At 49.0% G+C, this 17165-nt stretch overlaps 1 protein-coding gene across 3 annotated transcripts in view; it reads left to right on the top strand.

The window, feature by feature from the left end:
* NEGR1 (neuronal growth regulator 1) overlaps positions 1–17165 on the top strand; it is a 183553-nt gene that overhangs the window by 136397 nt on the left and 29991 nt on the right. For 2 of the 3 annotated variants that reach the window (XM_036387957.2, XM_036387955.2), the window contains exon 6: positions 1510–1661. The exons of the other annotated variant lie outside the window; for it this stretch is intronic. In XM_036387957.2, coding sequence (XP_036243850.1) covers positions 1510–1661 — 152 coding nt within the window. The remainder of the gene's footprint in view (positions 1–1509; positions 1662–17165) is intronic. 3 annotated transcript variants of the gene reach the window in all.

Here is a 17165-nt window from a genome sequence, read left to right as displayed (position 1 = left end):
GTGGCAGCGACACCTCCACTGTCCCAGGTGCTCCAGCCCCAGTGCCCAGCCTGGCCTGGGATCCAGGGGCAGCCCCAGCTGCTCTGGGCACCCTGTGCATGGGAACAGCACAGCAAGGATGGCTGGGAGTGAAGAACTCTTCTGGAATTTTCTGCAGGAGAGGCAGGAAGCAGAGGGACAGCCACTGGTGGGTTTAGGGGAGAACATCCACCTGCAAAGGCTGAAGGGGCAAATTCCCACCTGGCACAGAAGTTTTCTCTTTCTGGACAAAAGATGAATCTTCCAAGGGCAGTGTTCACCCCAAAGCAGGCACTGCAATCTCATTTTTCTATGTTTTCGTGCCCATGGAATGTGTCACATCCTCTCCCCAGCCCTGGGCTGGAGGAGCAGGGTCCTTTACAGCAACATAGCCTGCCCAGGGAGGAGAAATCCCCGTGTGAGCAGCACCTGCAGGGCTCTGATGGGAAGAGAGGCACCCCCATAGCAATGAGCAATGCTCAGTCCACAACCTGCACAAGTGCAATTAATGACAGATTTGCCAAGGTTTTCAGACAGAATGGAGGAAGATGGCACTAATTCCCGGGATATATGATTATATCCTTCCATATAGCAGACAAAAATTGCATTCTTAATCCAAAGCTCTGCTCCTTATGGGAAATAGAAGGAATTATGAGTAATAACTGTGGCGAGTTTTTAATAACACGGTTCCCCTTCTCGTCTCCTTGTTTGATCAGACGTGGTTTGCCTAGGACAGCACTGTTAAATTGGTTCTCCTGCTTTGTCCTGGTGCCCAGCAATGCTCCCGGCATGGCTTTGGGAGCAGTATCCACACACCTGCATTTTTCCTGTGAATTTGGGGTGGGAAGCTCAAAGCTGGGTGAGAGGAGTCCTGATTTGGCTTTTCTCTCTGCTTCATTACCTGATCCTGCCCAGGCTGCTGCCTCAGCAGCGCTGCTGGAGCATTTTGTCCCTAATTGCAAGGCTCATTTGCAGCTGTAGAGCCCCGTAAACAAAACCACTGTGACAACCCTGGCTCCTAATCCTCACCTGCCACCAGCCAGAGCTGGGAAAGCACACAGCAAACTCCAGAGCCTGAAAAGACCCTCTTGGAATGACAAAGACCCTCTTAGAAAGGCTTACCAGGACCCCTTTCTGCCCCAGGGAGAGCATTGCAATTCCCAGCTGGCTTTGCCCAGTTTGAAACCCAAGCTCTGCATCCCGGAGTTTCTGTCCCCGCTCCTGCAGGCAGGAAGGGCTGTGGGTGTTTCTTTTCTCTCAGCTGCAGGACATTGAGGCAGCACCGTTCCCCCCAGCACCCCCAGCCCCAGGGCTCCCCAAAGTGCCAGGAATTGTGCTCAGCACAGGCACTGGCAGCTCGCAAAGAGCTCACCGTGCTCCCGGGGCTTTCTGTAAAACCAGGAAAGATAAGAGAGCTGGGGGAAAAAAAAAAAAATAAAAAAATCTTGGTTGTGGTATATGAGTTATAGACATTTTCTTTTTGCTTTCTAGACTGATCAATGGTCAACAAGGAATCACTATTAAAAATTATAGTACAAGATCCCTTCTTACTGTTACCAATGTGACAGAAGAGCACTTTGGCAACTATACTTGTGTCGCTGCCAACAAGCTAGGGACGACCAATGCCAGCCTGCCTCTCAACCGTAAGTAACGGGGACGTGGGGCCAGTGCTCTGGTTGCTTCCTCCCAGCCCCGAGGGTCCCAGAGCCAGGAGGAGCAGTGTGTTTGTTCCCCTGAACACCTGGAAACGCCCCTGTGCCCGTCGGGGCTCGGCGTTCCGCGCCTGGCGTGGCTGTTCCGTGCTGGGGAAGGGTTTGGGCTCTGAGCTCAGGCTCTGTGCTGTGTTCTGGGATATCAGGGGCTGTGGCTGTGCCAGCAATCCCAGATAACCCCCCCTGCCATGGTGGTGCAGGGGCACAATGGGCACAGGCACAGCTTCCTGTGATTCTGTGACTCTGTGATTCTGTGACTCTCTGATTCTGTGATTCTGTGACTCTGTGATTCTGAGATTCTGGGATTCTCTGATTCTGCGATTCTGGGATTCTCTGATTCTGCAATTCTGCGATTCTGGGATTCTGTGATTCTCTGATTCTGTGATTCTGTGATTCTGCGATTCTGAAATTCTCTGATTCTGTGATTCTGGGATTCTGGGATTCTGCAATTCTCTGATTCTGTGATTCTGTGACTCTGTGATTCTGGGATTCTGGGATTCTGTGACTCTGTGATTCTGTGATTCTCTGATTCTGCGATTCTGAAATTCTCTGATTCTGCAATTCTCTGATTCTGCGATTCTGTGATTCTCTGATTCTCTGATTCTGTGACTCTGTGATTCTGTGATTCTGTGATTCTGGGATTCTGCAATTCTCTGATTCTGTGACTCTGTGACTCTGTGATTCTGTGATTCTGGGACTCTGGGATTCTGCAATTCTCTGATTCTCTGATTCTGTGATTCTCTGATTCTGGGATTCTGGGATTCTGGGATTCTGCAATTCTCTGATTCTGTGATTCCGTGACTCTGGTTCCTGCTCCCAGCAGCAGCCCCAGGTCCCTGTGGGGGCACTGCCAGCAGGGGCAGAGATCTGCCAGCGCGTTCCCAGGAGCAGCCTGGGCTGCAGAGCTGGGATGTGCCAGGGCTCTGTCCCGCCTGGCAGCGGCTGGTGCAGAGCAGCGCAGTCTCTGGGGAAGCAGTGAGCAGTGTGAGAGGTGAGGGGCTGGATGCTCAGTGTGGGGGTTGCCCAGAGGGGCCCCCAGGTGCTGTTGGGGAGGGATTTTTAGCTGTGCCTTGGTATCATTTCATGCTGCTGGGCGTTCAGCCACCTGCTGCTATCCAAAGGTGTTCGTGGTGCTGCTCTGTTGTTCTGATGGTGAACAAAGAGAGACAAAACTCTGGGTGTATCCTACTCATAAAGATACTCCTCACTGCGTGGAAATGCAGAGCTTCAGTTGCTCAAATCCCACAATTATTGCCTTCCTTCCATGAAATTTCCTCATGAGCCTACTCCCCATATGATGAGTGTTGTCAGAGGTTCTGAATTCCTGCAGGAGAGATGTAACAGGCACAAAATAACAGGGAGCCTTTGCTGCCATTTATTTAATATTTGAGGGATCATTACCAAAGCGGGAACGACGTTACACTTATTTTAAACAGAAAATGCAAGTGAAAACAAAGGAATATTAAGCCAGAAGGAGCTGGAATTTGGTGTATTTGCAATTCAGAGCAGGTAGAAGGAAGGTCTGGCTTCATTTGAACAGAGCAGAGCTGAATCTGTCTCTGAGCTGCTGCCAGGATTTTTTTCCATCTTAAATTGTAAGGTGCCTTGTAGCCACCCTTACAAAGCACTTTGAGAGGCAGAGGTTGAAAATGTCATAGAAGTATCAAGTGCATTGGTACAAATCATAAAAATAGATGTTCTCTATCATGAAAGAAAGGGGAGGTGGGAAGCACAATGGTCTGAGAGAAAATTCTGGAAATCTGGGTCTGCTTCTGACCTCGGGAGGGAAATGGGGGATGTTGGCTCAGAGGTTTGACTCCAAGAGCAAGCTGAAGTGTCTTATTTTATACTGTGATTGTTTTAATCCAGCTCTCCAAACAAGGAGAGCTGTCCTAAAGGTGGTGATCTGGATTTTGGTTGGGAATGAGGATCATTTGGTGAAGTTTTTCCTTGGCTTATAATTTACATTAGTATTATCCAGAAGCATTATCCCTTTAAAAAAACGACAAAAAAAAAAAAAAAGCAGCAATAATTCTCAGGGTAGCAGCTCGCTGAGTGTGGGCTCCTCAATCCTTGTGCTGTGAAACTCTTGCATTTATTTCATTTTGCTGGCAGGGAGAGTGGCCATATGTGCTGGTTCAGGTGTGTGCGAGGGAGCTGCGAGCTCTGCCCGCCCGCTGCAGCGCCCAGGAACCAAATGTGGCCTCCAGGGCAGCTCCATTTGCTACTGGGCAGTGCTGGAATAGAGCTGCTGCCCTATTTCAGGGCCTGGGGCACTCTGGGGCCGCGCTGGGGTCGCACAGTCTGAGGTTCTTTACAAATCCTGGCACTCCACAGGAAGCATCCTTGTCCTTTCCTAACAGATCCTGCCAGAGAAATTGCTTTTTCCATGGCTGGTTCTGTGGTCCAGAGGTGTTACTGGTGTCCAGGTTCACACAGAATCCTTGGATACACTGCCAAGAACTATGAAAAATGTAAATAATTGTGGGAAGCTGCCCAAGAGGTCAGTCGGGAGTGGCATTGGGAAGGAGGAGGAGCCTTGTGAGAGGGATGTGCTGGTATTTTCTGTGCTGGTTTCATCACACGAGGACTTCACTGAGCCAGCACCTGCCTGTGCACTCCTGGTTGGTGGCACACGTTGGGAATCTTGTCTCCACCCTGCGGAGGCGCCAGACCATGCCCTCAATGTCCATGTGCTGATTGCCCCGTGCGCTGGTTCCTACAGGAGATCCCTGATTAAACTCGTGTATCGAGCTCCCGGTGCCTGTCAGAGGTGTAAATAACGGGAGTGTTCTCCCCCAGGTGTGAATGAGCTCGGTGCAAATCCCTCTCAGAGCTCCCCAGAGGCACCAGCAGCAGCCCTGGGGCTGGCTCAGGGTCCCTGCAAAGGGGAAGGGTCCTGACCCCCAGCCCAGCCCTGTCCCCACGCTCACTCCTGCAGGGCTGCTGGCTCTGCCGCCAGAGCTCGGGGGCTCCAGAGATCTCCTCAGCCACGGAATGAGGTCTCAGAGGTCCTTTCCAGGCTGGATGGAGGGGCCTGAGGGCGCAGCCCTGCTGCTGTCCCCTCTCCTGGCAGCGTTGCGCTCACTGCCTGTGACCCAGAGAGAGCCTCCACACTGTGGGCATCTCACAGCCCTGCCTCTTCCTCCCTCTGGCACCTGTCCCAGGGGTTTTCCTGGGTGCTCCAGCCTGTGCAGCCCTGGGGGAAGAAGGGAGAGGGGCAGGGTTTGCCAGGAAGGAGGAGAGCTCTCGGGGTTCCTGTTAGAGAGCCTCTCTTTGCCACCCGAGAGCGAAGGAGGGGTCAGGATTCCTCAGCTGTGGTTTTCAAGGTTGTTTATTCTCTGTTATCTGGGACATTCTTTTCCTGACCTGCTGAGCTCTGTCTAGCAAGCTGGTCCGTGGCACACTGACCGCCCTCGGGGTGGTGTTGGCTTTTTATACTAAAAACTAGCTGTACTTTATTTACAATAATTTCCCAATACCTATCACCTATGTTAGACAGTCTGTCTCTAAACCAATCCAAAAATGCCCCCATCACCTGTCGCTATAGGACACAAAACAACAAAAGCACACACCGTGCTCTCAAGGTGAAGAAAAAGGGAAGTTTATTTCCTGACTGCAGCATTTATAGATTTCCAAAAGTGACAGTGGATTGGAGGGTGACAGTGCCACCTCTCCAATGACACTGAGCAAACCAACAGCCCATCAGATTTCTCCTCCTCCATGAAAGAGTGCAAAACAATGAGTTATTTACAGAAAGTGTGTGAGAAAGTTTGCTACAAGAATGTAAACATCAGAAGGCTTGGAAAAACTTCAAAAATCAGAGTGACAGTCACTCAGAAGATGGAGTCTAAGAGGAAGAAAGAAGAAGGACAAGGCACACCCAGATTCCTCCATCCTGGCTTCTGAACCCCCATTCTAAAAACCCAAAATTCTACTTTTCTATCTTGTGACAAACTAGCTACCTTTCTACCCAAACCTTCACGGCTTGAAAATCTTCACATAAAGTTGGTGATTGTTTCCGTGGGTTGAAATCAAAGGCACAGGTTCTTTGGCTTTGTGGCAAGGCCTCTGAGCATGCAGAGGGATGTGCTGGGTTCTGGCACAGAGCTGGGCTGTGGGCACAGGCAGGGGCAGGGCAGTGCCCTGAGGTGGCTCTGCCCACACTGTCCCTGCTGGGCTCCTCTGCCAGCCCTGGCCCTGCATCCCCCATGGGATCTGTGCCCTGCATCCCGGGTTGTGACCGTGCTCACAGGGGTCTGAGGGTGAGGGGAGAGAGGAGGATCCGACTCCATGGTTCACAAGGCTGATTGATTATTTTATGATATATATTACATTAAAACTGTACTAAAAGAATAGAAGAAAAGGTTTCATCTCAGAAAGCTGGCTAAGCTAAGAATAGAATAGGAAAGAATGATAACAAAGGTTTGTGGCTCAGACTCTCCGTCCAAGCCAGCTGGGCTGTGATTGGCCATTAATTAGAAACAACCACATGAGCCAATCCCAGATGCACCTGTTGCATTCCACAGCAGCAGATAAACATTGTTTGCATTTTGTTCCCGAGGCCTCTCAGCTTCTCAGGAAGAAAAAATCCTAAGGAAAGGATTTTCATAAAAAGATGTCTGCGACAGGCAGGCTCATCAGCAGTTTACCCAGACTTCATTAATTAACGTGCTGCCACTGCCCTGTTCACAAAGTTCATCCTTAAACTCAGCAGTTCTCTTTTATTGACTGAGAAATCTCAGTGCCTTTGGGTCTGTGTCAGGTTCTGCTCAGTTTTAGCTCCACAGCTTTGCCTGGCCCACCAAATCTGACATTTCTGGAGAGAAATACATTCTCCAGGGAAATTCTCTTTGTGTCCACAGTTTCTACTGTTGTCCAATTACCTAAGAAAGATTTTGCAATTTTATCTCTCAAATACCGGCCTGGAAAGCAAATGAAATTTCAATTTGCATAGTTCTGTCTCAGCCAGGAGGGCTGGTCTGCATCAGAAAATATAATAGAAAAAGTGTCTGTAGGTATATATATATATATTTATAAGCTTAAATGAAAATTCCTGTTCTCATTAGGAGCCTGCTGAAAGCCTGCTGCAGTCAGTCAGAGGGCAGTTATTGATTTAGCAAGGTTTGGGCGCAGCCCAAGGTCTCCAGGAGCCATCGCTGTGCAGAGAACTGGAGCCCTGCAGCTCATTGTCCCTTCATCCCTCCCAGCCCTGCCCCTGGGTGCTGTCCTGAGCTCCCCCAGCCCCTGCTGGGCCTCTCCCTCCACGGTCTGGAGGGTGATGGACAGGGAACAGGTCTGAAATCCACCCCAGGAGATTGCAAACGCTCTGTAAAGGGCTGCTCACACCCCTGAGCCGCTCCTGCTCGGGCTGTGGGACACCCAGGCCGCACAGAGGGCTCCTGGTGCACCCTCCAAGGCTCCAGCACCTCCCACCCGAGCTCAGGAGCCCCAGGCTCTGCCTCTCCCTGACAGCCTGAGGGGGTTTTGCTTTCCCCCTGCTCTGTCCTCACCGGGCCTGGCTGCTCCCAGCCCTGCTGGGCACACAGCACTGGCTGGCCAGAGGAGAGGCTCTGCTCAGCCTGGGAAGGGCCAGAACCAGAGGGGTTGGGAAAGCTGCAAAAGGCAGGCCCCAGAGACAGCAGAACTGGGATTGGAGCTGACCAGCAGCCATGAGATTGGGCAGCAGAAAAAGCATTTAAACTGTAGAAAAGCAAGGGCAGATAGAACAATGGTCTGTGTATCAACACTTGGCTAGAATAACTCTCTAAGCTACAGAAAGTTCATCTAGCAAGGTATCAGGAAGGTTGAAGCTCAATAATGGAGCTCTGTGCATTGTGTTTGAAGGCTCACAAGCAGGTATTGTATTTGAAATAAGCAGGCATTGTTTAACCACAGGTACCTGTGCTTGTAGTGGTTGGATGGAACTGCTGTCAATATAGAATATTTACTATACAGAATAAACACTGTCAATGTGCTTCTGCTTTGTGGGATTGGTCAAGGAGCTTATAAAGTGAGTTGTGACATTGAGTTCTGTGTCTGCTGCCTGGGATGTGAGCTGCTGGCATCTTCCCATTGTCAGAGCCATGGAATGAGGCTGATGCTGGAAAATCAAACAGCTCGAGGCAGTTCCACAGCAGCCCCATCCTGTTCATGGTCTGTAAACAGCCCCTGGCTGGCAATGCAGCTCAGGGCAGGACTGAACACACAACCACAGTCTGGGGTTTCTCTTTCTGCTCCCAGATCTTTTGGGAGCTTCTTCGTGCCCGTGGCAGATCCCTTGGTGTCTCTGTGATCTCTGTGATCCCTTGGTTCCTACAGTTTCCAGCCAGGAGTGGAAGCTGTAGGAACCCTGAGTGTCCCCAGGAGTGCCCTGAGTCCAGCTGCACCCCCTGGTCACGTGCCATGAGTTGGACCTGCCCTCAGAGCCCTTCAGATGGATTTTGGTGGAGATTTCATTTCTGTGCCCTGCTTTTCTGAGGGCATCCATGTGATGGTGCTCACAGGGGTCCCAGGATGAGGGAAGAGACGAGGATCTGACTCCATGGTTCAGGAGGCTGATTTATTATTTTATGATATATATTACATTAAAACTATACTAAAAGAATAGAAGAAAGGATTTCATCAGAAGGCTGGCTAAGAATAGAATAGCAAAGAATGATAACAAAGGCTTGTGGCTTGGACAGAGAGTCTGAGCCAGCTGGGCTGTGATTGGCCATTAATTAGAAACAACCACATGAGCCCAATCCCAGACCCACCTGTTGCATTCCACAGCAGCAGATAACCATTGTTTGCATTTTGTTCCTGAGGCCTCTCAGCTTCTCAGGAGGAAAAATCCTAAGGAAAGGATTTTCCATAAAATACCATAACTACACATCCACTCCGCAGTGAAATGCTCTTGGAGTCCAACAAGTCCCAGTTCCTCAGGGCTGGGGGTGAATTCAGAGCAGCAGGGCTGTAAAGGCACAGAAAGCCTCCTCAGAGACCCAGGGATTGATGGAGCGCTGCTGTTCCCAAAGGAAAACAGCTCTGAGAGCTCCCTGCCTGCCCCAGAATTCCCAGATTCTGGCATTCCCATCCAGGAAAACCTCCCTGGCCTCCCCTCTGCCCTGGGCCAGCAGCTCAGCTGAGCCAGAGCCCCCCTGCCCTGGCAGGGCTGCTCCAGAGCACATTGCTGGAGCTCTGCACCTTGGATTCACACATTCCAGAGAGTGAGATAAATGGCCAAATCCCCCATTTGTGCAAGTCATAACAATTCTGTTAAACGTTGGGTTTGAGCTCCTTCCATATGGATGCCAACTGCTGCTCCAGGTAACAATTACCGAGAGTTATGGAGGAATTTTCTCTAAATCCATTTTCCAGCTTGAGCTTTATTATGAATTATATGACAATAAGTGACTGAGATGGGATGAGGCAGAAATAACCCGTTTGAGCAAGGCCAGGAACACAAGTTTCTCCTTGACATGTAGCAGAAATTTAAAGGCCTGAGAGTGGATCAGGGAAAAATCAAAGAGGAACCAAACAGAAGCCCTGGGATCTTTGCTGTGGGTTCTTGCTGAAGTTGCCCCAATGCTCTGGTCTGTTCCATTTGTGTTTATATGCACAAATTGTGCAGTTGCCCACAGCTCAGGGGGTTCAGACTCCTCTTCTTGCCCACCTGGTTAAATCAGAGGGGTTGAGGTGTGGCCAAATCTTCATCTCAAGTATCGGTTAATTCTCATAAAATCCCGGAATGTCCTGGGTGGGGAGGGGCTCACAGTGATCACTGACCCAGCTCCTGGCCCTGCACACACCCCACAGTCCCCCCTGTCCCTGACTGTGTGCTCCAAGCAACGATTAAACCATTCCATGGAATTTAATCCCCGTGGCAGAAGCACCCGTGGGCAGAGCTCGCTGTACCTCGAGTTCCTTCTCAGAGCACAAAACCTCAAAGTAAATGAAAAGAAAAAATTGAAAATCCAAAGAATACCTTGTGTAACAAATGGGATGAAGACAAGAAGTGCTATAAATAGCATTATAAATAATGATATAGATTTATTTTACAGTCTGGAACACAAACTTCAGCTTGGCCTCAAAACCTGGGGAGGAGGGAGGGAGGAGGCTCAGAAAGGGGAGATAGGAACAGAGGAGGGAACAGTCCCCAGGTGAAGGCACTGGAGGCAATTACCGTCCCTCCTGGGCAGGAAAAGTGGGTTATTGGAATATTGGTGGAGGTGCATCAGGAAATTTTCTCATAACCCAGGCCCAGGAGAGAGTCACTTACACTGATCAGAGGCCAATCCTCAACCCAATGCAAAGCACTCCTTCATTAGAGGGTTATTAAGTGCAGAACTTATTTTCATATCCAGTTGTTGAGCAAAGCTCGGGGGACTTTACAAAGGAATTAGATATTGATCAGGGATATCCTGAGTTTTCAGAGAGATCAGAAAATAGATTTTAAACCCAAGACTTTGGTATTTAAGCAAATAACCTAACAGGTCGGAAAATGCCAAAACTGAAATAATTTCCCAGACAAATTCTGGGTTAATTGACAAAAGCATTTGCTTAAACCCAAACATTTACCTGTAAAGTTTGCGTGCTTCTACCGAGTCAAGTGTTTGTAATTTGGGGATTACCAGAAAAAGCAGGGAGATGGTGATTCCAGAGCTTCACTGCACTTCCCTGGGAGCTGCTGGGAGCTCCTGGGTGTCTGGGCACTCAGGGAGCTGAATGAAAGGAGGAAGGGGGAAAAAATAAATCCTTTTTTTTCTTTTTTTTTTTTTTTTTTTTCTGGCGGCAAGAAAGCTAAAAATAACTTCAGAGGTTTAAAAACAAGAGGTTTTCAGTGAGCCCACACTAGAAGCACTAATTAACCTCTGTGCTGAACCGCAGAGGCAGCAAAATGCTGAGGTGCCTCAACGAGCCTCGAAAATCAAGAGCTCAATTACTGCTAGCCTTAATTCCTCCTCCAGGTTTATGTGTGGAGATTTGGACTGGATTTACAATAATAAATTGAGCATAAAAGCTTTCTCTTCTCAGGGCTCTTCCAAGCCTCTGGCATCAGAGGCTTTGATTTGTGATATCAGAACTATTCACAGAAAAGCGCCTGTAATGAATTTTTCAGAAACTTCCTTTTCCCCACCACCTATCTAAAGTAACAAAGCTGATTTCCTGACTTTTAAATGTCCTGCCATGAAGCACCTAGAGAAATAACCTGAATTTTACTGTGGGGGAAGGCGCTGTTCCTGCAGAGACCATTTCTTATAAATCACCCTGATATTCAGATTTTTAGGCTTGGCAATATTTGGATTTACTAACTTTATTCAAAAATAAAACGCAAGCATGAGGACTGGATCATTTAAATTGTGTTAATTTATTCAGTTAAAATTATATTCCAGAGGAAAGAAGAGAAACTTTAAATTGCTGGGGATGTGAGGAAGAAAGGAGCAAATCTCATGGAGTGGCTGCACCCTATGACGATGTAGCAGCTTTAATTTAGGCAAAAAATGGTCCGTTTTTCGCCAGCCCTTTTTCTGAGGCTGGTGCTGAGCTGTCCAGGGTGCTGCAGGTAGTGAGGAAATGCCTGCAGGAATGGGAAATCAGGGTCAAGATCGAACTGTGGCTTATCTGAATCAAAGGGGACATAAATGTGGGTTTTGTTGGGCTTGGTTTTTTGGGTTTTTTAAATGTAATTTTACAGCCAGAGATAGTTGTGAGCATTTCTTCATCTTCTTCATCAAGCTAATTCAATTTATTCATCTTAATCAAGCACAGAGTTAAAAAAATCGGCTCCTGCTATTGCCAGAGCAGAATGCTGTATGAAGGATGCCTGGTTCCAAGCTGTGCTTTTGGAAGTGCTTTTGCAGAGCACTGCCCTGCCCTGAGGGTTCCACCAGGCTCTGCTCACCCCTGCTCTGTTTTCCAGGAGAGCTGTGCCAAAGGAGGCAGCGGTGCCTGCCTGGGGCTCCCCTGGCCCTGCAGTAACCCCCACCAGGGCTCCTTGCTGGGCTCCTCTCTGCTCCCTGCCCCGCTGCACGGCCCCTGTGTCACAGACATCTTCTATGGAAAACCCTTTCCTTAGGGTTTCCCCTCCTGAGAGGCTGAGAGGCCTCAGGGACAAAATGCAAACAATGGTTATCTGCTGCTGTGGGATGCAACAGGTGGGTCTGGGATTGGGCTCATGTGGATGTTTCTAATTAATGGCCAATCACAGCCCAGCTGGCTTGGGCTGTCTGAGTCACAAGCCTTTGTTATCATTCTTTCTTTTTCTATTCTTAGCCAGCCTTCTGATGAAATCCTATCTTCTACTCTTTTAGTATAGTTTTAATGTAATATATATCATAAAATAATAAATCAGCCTTCTGAAACATGGAGTCTCTTCCCTCATCCTGGGACCCCAGTGAACACGGTCACATACCTGGAAATTCACATTCATTCTTCAGTTCAAGGCTGGGACCACAGAGGCTCCTCTGCAGCCACCTCTCTGCTCCAGCAGGGACATCCCAGCACAGGATTGTGTCCCAATGGTTCTGGAATATCCCCAGAGAGGAGAGTCCGCAGCCTCTGTGCACAATCTGCTCAGGGCTGGAGCAGAAGCTCTGCCTCCTGTGCTGGGACAATTGCTGGGCTCAGTCCCTGCCCGTGGCTCTGCTGCCATTGCTGGGTCTGGAGCAGAGCCTGGGCCTGCTCTGACCTCCCTGCACCCAGGGGCACACAGGGACAGACAGGGACACACAGGGACAGACAGGGACACACAGGGGCACACAGGGACACACAGGGGCACACAGGGGACACTCAGGGACACACAGGGACAGACAGGGACAGACAGGGACACACAGGGACAGACAGGGGACACACAGGGACAGACAGGGGACACTCAGGGACAGACAGGGGCACACAGGGGCACACAGGGGACACTCAGGGACAGACAGGGACACACAGGGACACACAGGGGCACACAGGGACACACAGGGACAGGCAGGGACACACAGGGACAGACAGGGACACACAGGGACAGACAGGGGACACACAGGGACAGACAGGGACACACAGGGACAGGCAGGGACACACAGGGACAGACAGGGACACACAGGGACAGACAGGGACACACAGGGGCACACAGGGACACACAGGGGCACACAGGGACACTCAGGGACACACAGGGACACACAGGGACAGACAGGGACACACAGGGACAGACAGGGGACACACAGGGACAGACAGGGGACACTCAGGGACAGACAGGGGCACACAGGGACAGGCAGGGGACACACAGGGACAGACAGGGGCACACAGGGACAGGCAGGGGACACACAGGGGCACACAGGGGACACTCAGGGACAGACAGGGGCACACAGGGACACACAGGGGCACACAGGGACACACAGGGACAGGCAGGGACACACAGGGGCACACAGGGGACACTCAGGGACACACAGGGACAGACAGGGACACACAGGGGACACACAGGGGACACTCAGGGACACACAGGGACAGACAGGGACACACAGGGACAGACATGGACACACAGGGGCACACAGGGGACACTCAGGGACACTCAGGGACACTCAGGGACAGACAGGGACACACAAGGACGGACAGAGCTGAGGTCCCTCTCAGCTGGGGCTCCTCTCCAGGCTGAGCAGCCCCAGCTCCCTCAGCCTTTCCTGGGCCCTGAGATGCTCCAGGCCCTTGCTCAGCCTCCAGGAGCTCCTGTCCCTGCTGTGCTGAGGAGCCAGAGCTGGACACAGCACCCAGAGGTGTCCCCAGAGCTGGGCATGCAGCAGGATAATCTGCTCCTTCTTAAACTCTAACTCCATCTTAATTAATCTCCTTTCACAGAAATTGTAGTCATTTCATGAATCTCATCATGACATGGGCACATCTCCCGTGTAATTTATAGAGATTGTAATGATTCATTTGATAGGCATTGTCTGTGGATTTCGGCTCGTCAGGGATCAGCAGAGCTATAATTACACAGTAATTACTAAATAAGTTATTCACAAATTGCTGTGCCAGTGAAAGCAAATAGCAGAGCATTTGAAGAGTTTCCAGTTCTGGGCACGTGTTCGGCCCGTGCAGGGAGTGTGGGGCTGAGGTGTTGGGAATCCATGGACCATGAGGGAGACGTGCTGGAATCCATGGAGAATGAGGACAGGGTGCTGGGAACCCATGGAGAATGAGGACAGGGTGCTGGGAATCCATGGAGCAGGAGGGAGAGCTGCTGGGAATCCATGGAAAATGAGGGAGAGCTGCTGGGAATCCATGGAGCAGGAGGGAGAGCTGCTGGGAATCCATGGATCATGAGGACAGGGTGCTGGGAATCCATGGAAAATGAGGGAAACAGGGCTGGGAATCCATGGACCCCATGGCTGGGACGTTGGGCAGTGATGCCCTGAGGAGCTGGAACAGAGGCTAGATGGAGTTAAGAGGAATAAAGTGGATATTTATGGAAGGGCCTCTGAAGGCCACACCCTGGCTTTACCTGAGCCACAGTCCTGGCTCTGCCTGGGTGGCTCCAAAATGGGAACAAAAGTGGGCTTGGCCATGAGATCTCACATTTTTATAAGTTTCAGTTCATTTGCATATAGGAGCCAACTGTCCAATTAATAGCTTAAAATGATGAAGTTTCACCCTCCTTGCTTGCCTGCCTGCTGTTGTTTTTGCTTTGGGCCTGACGCTTGAAGAGATTGTCCTTGAGTCTCCAGCTGGAGCAGGATTGTTTTGTGAAAGGATCCTAGTAACATTAATGTAAAGCTAAAAGCTGCACACCAAAACAGAACAGAAAACCTTATCACCAAGGTATCCTTTTGGCAGAATTGTCCCTGGCAGGGCGGGCAGGGGCTGGGATGGAATTGCCAGAGCAGCTGTGGCTGCCCCTGGATCCCTGCAGTGCCCAAGGCCAGGCTGGACACTGGGTTTGGAGCAGCCTGGGATGGTGGAAGGCGTCCCTGCCATGGCTGGGGTGGGAATGGATGGAATTTGAGTCCCTCCAGCCCAGAGTGAGCTGCTGGGTCACCTCTGCAGCTGGGCTTGGCACTGGGGGGTGCTCCCAGCCCTGCCCTGGGCAGTGGCACACGAGTGTCTGTGCCCCAGCACCTGCCCCTCACAGGTGTCCCCTGCTGCAGCATCTCCAGGGGCTGCTCTGCCGTGTTTGTCTCCAGAAATACACCGACAGTTGTGCGGATTTAGAGAGTGACCTCTGAGAACAGGAATATCATTACTGGGAGTCAGAGCAGTGCTAATCATATGTTTCTGAGCAGGAAAATGCTAACAGATTTCCAGGTCTGCATTATTCATGAGCTTCCATTTATCCATATGAATGAAAGACCAAGCTCAAAGGACACGGTCAACTTTGTCACTTTTTCTTCATTTTGTTATGGTCTCAACAGCTGTAAAAATCATTAAAGCAGCAGTTTTCCCTGGAAAAACCTGAAATGGGGAATGAGGACTAGTGCGCAGATATTGTTTATCCTTTAGAACAGTGTACCTTGAATACCTAAATCAAAGCATTGTCCTTCATGTCCCTCTGGTGACGCAGACATATCCAAATGTGTGAAATTCAGTGGGTTTCTCTCTTCCTGGCCTGCTCTGGTTTAGGTTTTCTCTGAGTTGTGCTTGGCAGGAGCCTCTCCAGGAACACCAAGGTGGGGTGCAAGTGCTGGGGGGCCTTCTGAAACCTGTAAAGATCTCACTGCCCACATTTATTCCTTAAATCTGACAAAATCCATAGTTAATTTAGTAGATTTTTTTTTTCTCTTCCTGTGTTGCATGTTTTCGTTTTTCATGGTTTGGTGCTGTAAATGCTGATGCAAATGTGCCCTCACATTAGTGGGTATAATTTTGTGATACTCAAAAAAAAAAGTGGCCTGCAAATGAATGGCTGCTTTTGCCAGCATCCATTTGCTGAGGACAAAGTCCCGTGATTTATTCATTTATTCAAAATACAGGCAGTCCTGCAAACGGTAAAGCCTTGAGCATATACCAGTGTCTTATAGATGTGAAATTGTTGTGAGAGTGAGGAAGGAAACTGAATATTTTTACTGCCAAGAGAATCAAATGTGTGACCTTTAATTAAAACATTATTTTGAATGTTTTAATTAAAATATAAATTTGTCTGTTGCTGGTTCACACACACATATAACACCGCCCTTCATATTTAAATTAAATTTGATTTAATTTAACTAAATTAAATTAAATTAATTTTTTTCACTATAAAATCGTTCATACTACATAAAACATGATGGTTCACTCTGGAGCTTATTAAAAATAAATAAATAAAAAAGCTTTTTAGTAGACTGGAGCATTAAAACAATGTGTTTAGTATCTTTCCTTACCTTTACATAAGGAAATCAAATTCCATCTGAATTTAAGTCAAATTTGAAATCCATCCCATTGTGCTGGCAGGTGAGAACAAGTCTGGGACTCGGGGCTGGAATCCACAAGCCTGGAGGCTCTTAAAAATTGCCTTCCATTGGACTTTTTTTACAACAGGGCACAAAAAGCTGTCAATAATGTGGTTTTCTACAGCCTTAGAAATATTTGAATATTTATTGAGAAGCCCCTGCTATCAAGCAAAGCAATCAGCTGGAGGTGTAGAGCTGCCGGAGGATGGAGTGAGAAAACTCCCTGGCAATTTCAGCCCTCAAACTTCAAGTTCACAATTATTATTTTTTTAACGTCTCACCGGTGTAGAGCTATTAAATATTTATCGTTCTGTAATAAAAGAATAAACCATTTAAATAAAATAAACCATTACGAGGCAATTAAGGTGTAATAACTCAAACCTGCAGAAAAGCTCTAATTGTAATTGCAAAATATTAAGGGTGGGAGAAAGACACAGAATAAATTAAGGTCACGTCTCTGCCCCATCCACTCAGAGTTTCCATCCCAAAGATTTATTATGAAGTGTTTTTCCATTTTTTGTGGTACTCAAACGGGCTCTGGCTTCCCTGGGCTTAAAGACCTCGATTTCACAATAAATCATTAATCTTTAACAAAGCTGATGAAGCCTGGGGGAGATTAGCTTAAATAAACCCAGTTAATTATCAAAGGTCATAAATGGAAGCAGTTATGAGCATTTTTTTAATTAACTAATGAGTTGGTATTTAACTGCCAGTTGTGTTTTGGTCCAGTTATTGATTCCTCCAAGTCGAAATATCAAAGTCAAACAATTGCACTGATGCAGATGGAAATGAAAGAAGCTTTTTGTATTCTCCAGCTGGGAAATGTTCTCCTTGGGACCCTCCCAGCAATCCCACCCTGGGCACCGCTGGGCTCTGGCAGGCTGGGGAATGGGCCCAGGACCTCACCTGGTACCCACCCTAAACCTGCCCTGACACGTCCCTGACGAGCGGCAGAGACCACAGTCACCAGTGAGGGGCTGCAGAAAGCTCTGGAACATTCCAGAGCCTCTGCTCCTTGGAAAACAGGTCGGATTTTCTGCCACTGAAGCGG

This window comes from Molothrus ater, chromosome 9 (assembly GCF_012460135.2).
Source record: "Molothrus ater isolate BHLD 08-10-18 breed brown headed cowbird chromosome 9, BPBGC_Mater_1.1, whole genome shotgun sequence".
Classification (NCBI taxonomy): domain Eukaryota; kingdom Metazoa; phylum Chordata; class Aves; order Passeriformes; family Icteridae; genus Molothrus; species Molothrus ater.
Note: the sequence above shows the minus strand (reverse complement) of the source record. Positions and strands in the feature narration are given on the sequence as shown.